At 37.3% G+C, this 10,713-nt stretch overlaps 1 protein-coding gene across 1 annotated transcript in view; it reads right to left on the reverse strand.

The window, feature by feature from the left end:
• Positions 1 to 10,713, reverse strand: part of Sytl4 (synaptotagmin like 4) — an 84,022-nt gene that overhangs the window by 32,334 nt on the left and 40,975 nt on the right. The window contains exons 6-8 of the mRNA XM_023703442.1: positions 1,288 to 1,389; positions 710 to 785; positions 180 to 267 (exon numbers count right to left, since the gene is read on the reverse strand). Coding sequence (XP_023559210.1) covers positions 180 to 267; positions 710 to 785; positions 1,288 to 1,389 — 266 coding nt within the window. The remainder of the gene's footprint in view (positions 1 to 179; positions 268 to 709; positions 786 to 1,287; positions 1,390 to 10,713) is intronic.

Below are 10,713 nucleotides of genomic sequence, written 5' to 3' on the forward strand. Positions count from 1 at the left end.
GATTTGCTTCTGTCTCCCATGGAGCTACTCTCATGCCCTACATCTTCTGGACGAAGATCTATCACAGATTTAGTGTATTCTAAGGGAAAGACCAAAAATCCAAGTCAAAACAGGCCTACTCTGCTCTATACCACAGGCCCAACATGGGTACTCAGAACTTCAGTTCCCAAACTGGCTACCTGCAGGCCTGAAGATTTTTCTGGTGTTCTTGAATATCATTTCATCCTCATCAACAGATACTACATTTTGACCCACCGGCTGAATTTCCTAGGAAGGAATAAGGGAAAAGTAGTGGAAACTGGCAGGTGTTCAGGTAGAAGTGGTGAGTAATGAAGAACAGCTGTAAGCAGAATAAGGCTCAGGTACTTATTCAACTACAACAAAACTAAAAAATGAACTGCCTAAAGTATTGAAAAACTACTTTATCACTCATTTGAACCAATACCTTAGAAAGTACTTCCAAGTGAATCTTAAAAGCAATTTGCTTAATCGAATTCCTGATTTAAATTCTAACTGGAGAAGGAAGGAAGGAAGGAAGGAAAGAAGGAAGTTGAAGGAGGGAAGGAAGGAAAAAAGGAGGGGGGAAGAGGCAAAGGGTAAGTGTTAGAAGAAAGGAAAGGAGAAAGCAAGGTGAGGGAAGCGAATATAAAGAAAGAAAAAAGAGAAAGAGGGACAGAAGAGAAGGAAAAAACAATAACCAGAAGTTTACCTTTTCTACTTGAGATCGGGGGGAAGACATCTTCTTCCATTCTGGAAAGAGGCCAGATTTATCGAGAGAGTCTCTCCTGGAGGGATATTAAGATATTATAATTAAATCATTCTTTTCCTTTCCTCTTCCACCAGGACCCAAAGCTCTACCAAAGGAGAGTCAGTGGCTTGGGGTCATCATAGTAATCAAATGCAAAAGTTACCAAAGAAAACCAAATCCAAATTTCATACTTGATTTATCTTGAAGGCATGTAAAAGATCTGACAAGCAGTTTTACACAAACACAAATACTCTTACCCCCACTCCTAAAGCACAGCAGCATCAGTTGCTACTGGGCCATGGAGAATCTTCCAAGGTACAGCAGACTGGGAAAGTTAACATACTCCAGAAAGCTGTGTTCAGAGCCAACTCAGTGTAAATGCTACTGAGAGACTTTGGGTGAAGTCAGAGAAAATACTACATTCAGTTGCCTGAAGACAGAAATCAGAAACACTAAAAGCACAGACCCACATCTTGATGCTAAAAAACAAAATGAAAACTCAGATTGAGCAGAAGTGAGGAAAATGGGGGTATATTCACCTTGAAGCACTATCTGAGTCAGCTGTGTAGCTATCCAAACTTTCACTCTCAGCTTCCAATGCACTCTTTCCACTTTTCAACTTCGGCACTTCAAAAGGCACACTAGAATGAAAAGAGTCAATGTTTAAAGAGAGAAAACTCTCCTGCCTCTAGGTGGTCTCTCCAACCCATTCACAATAGTAATGTGGGTGTTTCTAAAATAAATATAAGTAGACTTTAATTTACAAAATCCAATGCCCCCCCAGTGCTGTTGAGACTAAACCTAGACTGCTTAGCACAGCAAGAAAATCTTTGACTTGACTCCTGCTCATCTCCAGCCTCATTTTTCATCCTCCATTCCTCTTTACACTTTATATTCCAGAACATTACAAAGCTTTCCTCTCCTTCTTCTCTATGCTTGCTATGTTGTTTTCTTAACCTGGCTGAATCAACTCATTCAGTCCTCTTCTCCTATGTCAATTCCTCCAATTCCCTCTGGCCATACACTAAGTATGGAAAAATAGCCTTACTCCTAAAACACCCTGATTTATTAGTAGTTGTCATGGTTTGGGATTTTTGCAAAGGAAACAATGCAATACAAGAACATATTTTATAAGATTATTTTCTAATGAATCCCCCTAAGAATCATATATAAGGAGTGCAGGAAATATGTCCACATACTAAAGACCAAATAATCCAGCTGAGGGCCTGGATCCTAATACCCTGCATGAATCCAGCTGAAAACCTAGAGCTTATAACAATGCCTCCCACAACTCCAACTAAAGGCCTAAAGTCCATGACAAACTCTCACGCAGGCCTGCTTCACAGATCTACACTGGAAAGGCCCAAAGTTAGTGGTGGAAGCTAGGAAGTCTGTGCCATGGAGATGAAAATCTGTCCTAGCAGGCTGAGGAATCTGAAATGGACAGGAAACAACACTCAAGGTAAGAATCAGAGCTTCCTGCAAAAGCACCACAGCCATCCTCAGCAACAGTGAAGTCCCAAGCTCCCCCATCTATGAGGAAAGCTGAGTTCCCAACAGGAAAAGCAAGCTTCTCCAGAAGACTGAGATGTGCATGATCTTCCCCTCTAGAGTCAGGAAGTGATGCTCAAAATGAGGACTAGAGCACCCCACAAATAAATCATAGCCATTCTCAGTGACAACAAAGGTCCCCAGCTCTTCCAGCAATAAGAACAGCCAAGTTCATCAGGAAAGCCAGCATGACAACGTCACCCAGTGGAACAGCCCAGGAGAAGCAATGGCTTCCAAAAGCTCCAACAGCTTCCCAAACAGCATCCCTACCAGCCTCTCAACAGCTTCTTCAGTTCTGCCCCTAACACTGCTGGCAAAAATCTTCAGTAGAACTCACACACCCAGTACCATGCTAGTTCAGTTCAGCTAGGTGTAACAAGTTGACCACCAGTTAGCAATCCACTACAGTAGCATCCATCATATATGTAATTATTTGCTTACATTTTTAAAACAAGGTATTTATGTTGTTCAGTAATTTAAACAAATTATTTATTTGATGTCATTCTACTCCATTTGACTAAGTTCATAAGTGACCACATATTTTGTCCACTGCTGTGTGTCCACTGTCTAGAAGATAGGCAAGTATAAAGTACGTTCTCAGATATTTGTTGATTGCATTCTTGAATAAAGACCCTCAAAATGGCTTATGCATTTCCAATAATAAATAATATGTCAAGACAATATTCATAAGATGTTAAGGTTGGTGTCTAGAAGTCTCCTCAAAACCTCATGTAGTCATCAGTGGGGCTTTTTCAGGGGTGGCTAGATCTAGAATGTGTGATGCTTGCTGGGATTAAGGTTATGTGATTACTAAATCAGTCCACTGCTTTGGGCCACTATAATCTCTGTAGCCTAGGTGGAATATAAAAGGGGCAGAAAGATGCTGCTTAGGTCTTCTGCTTGCTTTGCTGCCTTCTTCCACCGTGAACTATTTCTCCTCTTCCATACCATGCCACCCTGCCTTGGAGCCAACAAATTATGGACTAGATTAGGGCCTCTACAAACTGTGAGACAAATAAAACTTTCTTCCTTTAACTTTGGGTGCCAGATACTTGGTCTCATCAGTGAGAAAGTAACTAAGAGAGAAAATCAGAGTTCTTTTCTAGCTTAATTAACCAATGAAGAATGATCTGGGCATTCAAAATAACAGTCCCATCTCTGAAAGTCAGAATACCATTCCTGATTTCCTTATCTCAAATAATTAATGAGAGAAGCAACAAGGGGAGAGAAATCATTCTTCCTCAAGTATTTTTGGTAACTTCCTCTCTCTTCCAAGATTCCACATTCTCCTGGTTTCCTCCTCCAATCTTACTGCCTGCTGCTTCTCAACCCCCTGTTTGGTCGCCTCCCCCACTAGAACTCTTAATATTTGGATTATGTCTAGGTTTCTTCCCTGGGATGTTTTTCTTTTCTTTTTTTCTTTTTTTTCCATAATTTTATTGAGAAACAAATAGCAACGTGACAGTTTCAAACCAAATTGGTAGGACAGTTTCAGTAATTAACACATTGCAGAAATTCTTCCTAGTGGTTAATTGCTGTACAAGATGCAGACTTGATATCCTATTTACAAACACCATTAGAACAAAAATCTCTAGAGTTATCCTTTAATAAGTTCTAGTAGTCTCATGGCTTTAAATTTGTCCTATAAAATAATAACTCATATTTATTTCTTAAACTCCCTATTTGTTTTTCCAACAGTTTACCTGTAGTAGTTAATTAATGAAAGTTCAACTTGAGTAGCAATGCCCAGCTGAGTTGGGTCAGCATGATTGTTGGACTGCTATAAGAGGAGGGGAGGATTTTATACTGATTTCCCTCACAAAAGCTTCAGCTGCTGTCTTCAACAGAGCTCCAGTCTTCTTCACCAAAGATGGCAGTTGTTCTCTTGGGAGGATCTCTGGTCTCCACCTGTGCCTTGGGTGTCATCTCCTGGTTTTCTGTGAGAATTAGTCGGCTTCCAGCTTGCCAGAGCAGACTTGCTAGCCTCCAGCACTGGCCCGTAGACTTTCCAGCACAGATCTTTCAGTCTTCCATCATGGATTCTTCAGCCTCCTCATAAAAACTTGCATGGGACACTGCTATGGAATCTGGCCCTTCAGCAGGATTCCTCAGATGTGTAGTGCTCAAACAGAATGCTTACTTTTTGCATTTGACTCTATAGGTGAATACTGTATGCTAATCTTGTAAATTTCTGTGTCCTGCATTAAACTTCTCTCTTACAAGTACTGACTAAGACACTTTCCAAATTGGATGTTTCAAACAACACCTTTAACATCAAAAAGTGATTCTTCCTCAAACCTGCTCTTCCCACAATATCATTTGATAGCAATTTCCTCCTTTCATTTCTCAGGTCAAAAACCTCTAGCATTATCTTTGACTCCTCTTTCTCTCACAATACAAATCCAATTTATCAGTAAGTATTCTTAGCTTTTCTTTAACATTTATCTAGAATCTGATCGCTTCTTACCTGTTACAGTGCCATTACTCTGGCCTAGACTACCATCATCTAGCAACTGGTTGGTTGCAACAGCTTCCTAGCTAAACATTCTGCAATTTCCCTTGTTCCCGCACAATCTGTCCACAACACAGCAGCCAAAATAAGCTTTTAAAATGTAAATCATATATAGTTACCATATGACCCAGAATTTTGTTTCTAGCTCTATATACCTATGAGCAATGAATTAAAAGCATATGTTCACACAAAATCTGTTCCATAAATGTTCATAGAGCATTATTCCTAATACCCTAAAGGTGGAAATAACCCCAAAATCTATTAAGAAATGACTGAATAAACAAAATGTTGTATACACATATAATATTATATAGATTAAAATATTACCCATTCATAAAAGAGAACAAAGTTCTGACACATGCCGCAACATGGATGAACATTGACAGCATCATGCTAATGAAAAGAAGATGAAAACAAACAGGCATATTTTGCGTGAATCCATTTGTATGGAGAAAATATAGAATAGGCAAATCTACAGAGATAGAAAACAGTTTAAAGAGTGAGAGAAACAGGCAGTGGTTGCTAAATGAGTATAGAGTTTCTTTTGGGGGCAATAAAAATGTTTGAAAATACTCATCGTTGCACAAAATGCTAAAAGTAACAGCTACAAAGTTGGACACTTTAAAACCATTAAAATGGCCAGGCATGGGGGTACACTCCTGTAGTCCTAGCTACATGGGAAGCTAGGGCAGAAGCATCACTTCAGCATAGGGGCTTGAGGCCAACCCGGGCAACACAGCAAACCCTTGACTTGAAAACAAAAACATTCTTAAAATGATGGTTTATGCTATACAAATTTTACCTTAGCTTTTTAATAGAAAAATAAGATTATGTGCTCAGAGCCATCCTTCATATTCCAACTACAAGACAAACCTTTCAAGTATCAACCAAGTCTTGTGCAACCTGACCCATCTGCCTTCGTTTCTTCTCAAGTACCTTCCCTTGCTCATGCATTTCCAGATTATTCAAAAGTATCATACACAAACTCACTTTAGGATCTGTATAGCTGCTTCCTTTGTTTGTTTGGTTGTTTGCTTGCTTTCATGTGTTTTGCTTAAAATGCTCTTTCCACAGGTGTGCCCAGAGTTTTCTCTTTTTTTTTTTTTTTCTTTTTTTTTTTTTGGCAGAACCAGGGATTGAACTCAGGCCCTTGTGCTTGCCAGGGAAGCACTTATTCCACTGGGCCATTTCCCCAGCCCCTCCTTTGGTTTTGCATTTGTTCAAATGTCACTTTATTACTGCCTTTTGCCAAAAACCTCAAATTACATGATTTTTGTTTTGTTTTGGTTTGGTTTGGTATGGTTTTTTGGTTTTTCTTTTTTCAGCATAGTGGGGTTTGTGCTTGTTTGGAGATCAGTTTAAAAACTATCTGTACTATACTGTGCTGCATCTGATGTTAAGATTTTATGTATAATAGCATAAGGAAGCTAGCTCTGACTACATTTTCCTAAGAATAAAGACCTATTTTGTAGCAAAAAAGTCCAAATGTCACTTTATTATTGATTTACCTTAACTATGATAAATAAAATAGTTTATGTACTCACGTGTTCCTAGCATGCATTATCTCTTCTACATAATTTTCTCCCTCACATTTGCCAACATTTGATATACTAGATACAGATTAACTGGTCTTTGGTATTTTCCTACTTACAAATCAAAGATCTATAAGGAAGGGACATTTTTTTTTAACTCACTAGTGCATCCCAGCACTTAAAACAGTGCCTGGCATATAGTAGACATTCATATGTATTTCATCAAACAAAACAACTGGTAAATAAGCAAAGTCTACAATGTTTTAGCCGGTGTTAAATAAACTTTCCAAGTTGTCATGTGATTTCTGAGATATTACTATGAAAATAAAGTGCAGGAGCAGAAATCCTGGAGCATGCAAGAGGTGCAACAAGGTCATTCCCTGAGAAATGTATTAGCTGCATAGTACAAGATACAGCAGGGATGTTGACTTTATTATTTTTACTTTAAAATCTTTCTTTATTCCCTGTGCTATAAAGAAAAAAGAACTCCAAATAGAATCACTTCTCTAGGAAAGTTGGTCAACAATGGCCCATGGGAAGTGTTTTTCATTTGTATTTTTTCCTAAAGATTAATATGTACTAATCCAGAGCTGATACAAAAAACCTTAGGGCAAAAAAGCAATTATTTGACATCTGGGCAGTAAAAAATAGACTAAGAGATGGTAGTCCTGGGCTCTATCTGTATGATCTCAGGTAAATCACTTATCCTGCTTTCTAGTCTGTAAAAATAAGGGGTTTGAATTAAATTATCTCAGAAGCACCATAATTATATAGAAAACTCATTTATAGTCTCTTAATCTGTTTTCATATTTATGATAAACAAGAGTCTTCTCTATCCAATGAGACAAGATGTTACAGACAACCAGAAGCAGTAGGTTTCAGAAATTACATTTTGACTGATGATGTCAGATGTATTAATCAGATTCAGCAAAAGAAAAAAAAGACCACTCTTATCCTTATCAACACAGGGAAAAGCAGGCTCCATCACCTGGAACAGATTAGTCAACCCCCCTAGGCTGTGTGGATAAAACTGAAGTATATGTATGCAATTATAAACCATACACATAACAGAAAGAATAAAGTAGACTCGTAGTGCTGGCAAGGAAAGACGTCCATGTTATAATTTTCTATATATTTTTTTGCTCTTTGAATTATAATTGACATAAAGAAGTAGCACATATTTAAATGTGCAGCTTGATAAGTTCTGACACACATATACACCCAAGAAAGCATCAGCACAAGAACATATCTATCACTCACAAAAGTTTCCTCATGGCCCTTTGCAATGCCTTCAACCTTCCTTGCTCTTGTCCTTAGCAAGTGCCCATGTGATTTCTGTCACTAAATATTTACTTTGCAGTTTCTAGAATTTTAAATAAGCAGTATCATACAGTAGGTATTTTTTGTTTGCTATCATTCATTCAGCATCATTATTTTGAGATTCACCTATGTTGCTGCATATATCAATCAATAGTTCATTCCTTTCCAGATCTGAGTAGTAAAGTGTGTCCACATAAATGGACATTTGGGCTGCTTCCATGTTTTAGTTATTACGTACAAAGATGTTATGAACATTTATGCACACATATTTGAATGAACATATGCTTTCAGTTTTCTTGAGTTAGTACTTAGGAATGGGAAGGGTGTAGGTGACAATGAACTTTTAAAGACACTGATAAACTGGTTTTTAAGAGGCTGTACCATTGTACACTATGGCCAAAAGAGAGTTTGAGAATTTCAATTATCCAATATCCTCACCAACAATTGGTATGGTCAGTATGTTTTATTTTAGTCATTTTGGTAGACACATAATAGTATATTATTATTTTGATTTGTATCCTTCTAATGGCTAATGATACTGAACATCTTTTATGTGTTTATTTGACATCTGTATATTGCCTTTGGTGAAATTTTTGTTCAAATATTTGCCGATCTTTATAGGATCATCTGAATTATTGGTTTCTTTTTCTTTTGTTGTCTATTTTTGTGGTGCTAAGGATTGAACGCAGGGCCTAGGACATGCTAGGTATACTCTACCACTCAGTCACATCCTAAGTCTCTATTAATTTTCTAAATTAATAAAATAATTTTAAGGAAAAATTTAGGAATTCAACCCATTTACATACATTTAGAGTTTTGTAAGTCACAAATCAAAACTATGAATGCCTATCAAAACACTTATAAAACAAGATAAAATAATTTCCCATTAATTGAGGAAAAACTGTGTGTGTGTTTGGGGGGGGAATCACACCAAAAATGGTATAAAATTTACCACCAGCAGCCAAATGAAGCAAGGTACAAAGCCCTGAGTCATAAAGTTCAAAAAGTAATGATTATGTAAACAAGAAATGTGCCTTGTTAAAGCCCCTTCACTCATACTTTCTGAGTGTTAATGTGCAAATTGAGGGTGTTAGTAGACAATTTCAAAATAAGTTAAAAAAAAGTTCTCAAGGATGGTAAGGAGGATGGCAAGAGAAGTGTATTTTTAAAAAAGCCAAACACGCTGTAATATGTACATGTAAACACTCTGCTATGATGACTGTAAACTGCCTGAACTGCAAGCATGTGCTAATAAAAAAACAATCAAGTTGCAAAAACAAAAGTTCTCAATGTTTGCAGTCCTAGATACCACTGTGGGAATTCAACAGAGGCAGACAAGACTGCTAGAGAATGTCATTTCCTAGGACATTAGCTCAATCTTGATTAATTCAGAGCTGGGACAACAATCTGCCTTCTACCTTCCACTTGTGTTACAAGAAAAGAAGTAAAATAGTTTCTTTAGTAAATGGTGCTAGGAAAATTGGGTATCTAGAAGCAGAAGAATGAAGCCAGACTCATAAATCAACTCAAAATGGATTAAAGATGTAAATGCAAGATATGAAATTAGACCAGGGAAAGGCTTCAAGAAATTAAAATGAACAAGGACTGTAAATATTTTTGGGGTTAAACTTGAAAAACTGTAAAGGAAACAAAGCCAAATATGGTCAAATGGGATTATACCAAACTAAAAAACTTCAACACAGTAAGGAAAGCAACCAAAAAAGCGAAGAAAAATTCTACAGAATGAAAGAAAATACTTTAAAACTATATATTTAACAAGGAATTAATATCCAAAACATATAAGGAATTTAACTAAATAGCAAAACGGCATAATCTGCTTTTTAAAATGGGCAATAAGGGCCGGGCAAATAGCTCAGTGGATTAAAGCACCTGCAAGCAAGCTCAGAGGCTGGAACTTTGATCCTCCAGCCTGTCATGCCAGCCCCACCCCCTGGGCATGCTGAGATGGCAATTGAGACTGGGCTTGGTGACACACACCTGTAATCCCAGCTCTTGGGAGGCTGTAAACAGGTGGGTCACTAGGAGTCTGATCTAGTAGTGAGACCCTGAACACCCTGTAGATCCTTCCCTAAAAAAAAAAAAGGAACTAGATATAAATAGACATTTTTTAAAAGGACATGCAAATGATCAACAGGTATTATAAAAAAAAATTCAGCACCACTAATTGTCACAGAAATGCAAATGAAAACCACAATGAGATATCACCTCACTTCACTTTAGATGACTATTGTAAAAAAGATAATAAATACTGAAAGGATGAGGAAAAAAGGGATCTCTTATACACTGTTGGTGGGAATGTAGATTGGTATAGTACTGCCATTTTAGAAAATAGAATAAATTCATCTCAAAGAATTAATCATTGAATTACCATATGACCTAGAAATCCCATTCCTGTGTATACATCCAAAGGAACTTATGTGAGTGTTGAAGAGATCTACACTTCCATGTTCATTACATGTTTACATGTTTATTCACAAGAGGCAAGATTTGGAATCAACCTAAATGTCTATTAACAGATAAATTAATAAAGAAAATGTGATATTTATACACAATGGCATACTATATTGTTCCCATTTGCAACAATATGGGTGGAATTGGAGATTACTATGTCAAGTAAAATAAGCATAGAAAGGAATGTAATACTAGATATCACTTTTATATGAAGTCTAAGAAGTTGATCTCATGAAAGTTGAGAAGTCAAGGAAAATAGGCAATAGGTTGGAAAAAGGTTGTTTAGGAAGTAGTAAGTTAGAAGTTCTGATGCATTATTGCAGGGTATGGTAAATGTACATAACAATTATGCATTATGTATTTTAAAAAACTAAAATATTGGGTTTTGATAATTTTTACCACAAAGAGATAGGAGGAAGATCTGTTCAGGAGGAAGATCTGTTTACACAGACTTGACCATTACAAAATGTAGGGCCGGCCAGATAGCTTAGCAGACTAAAGCACCTGCAGGGACCAGGGTTTGATCCCTAGTGTGCTGTGCTGGCCCTGCCACCAGTACATGCTAAAACAGCGATTAA

Source organism: Octodon degus, unplaced genomic scaffold, assembly GCF_000260255.1.
Source record: "Octodon degus isolate 3935 unplaced genomic scaffold, OctDeg1.0 scaffold00171, whole genome shotgun sequence".
NCBI lineage: Eukaryota > Metazoa > Chordata > Mammalia > Rodentia > Octodontidae > Octodon > Octodon degus.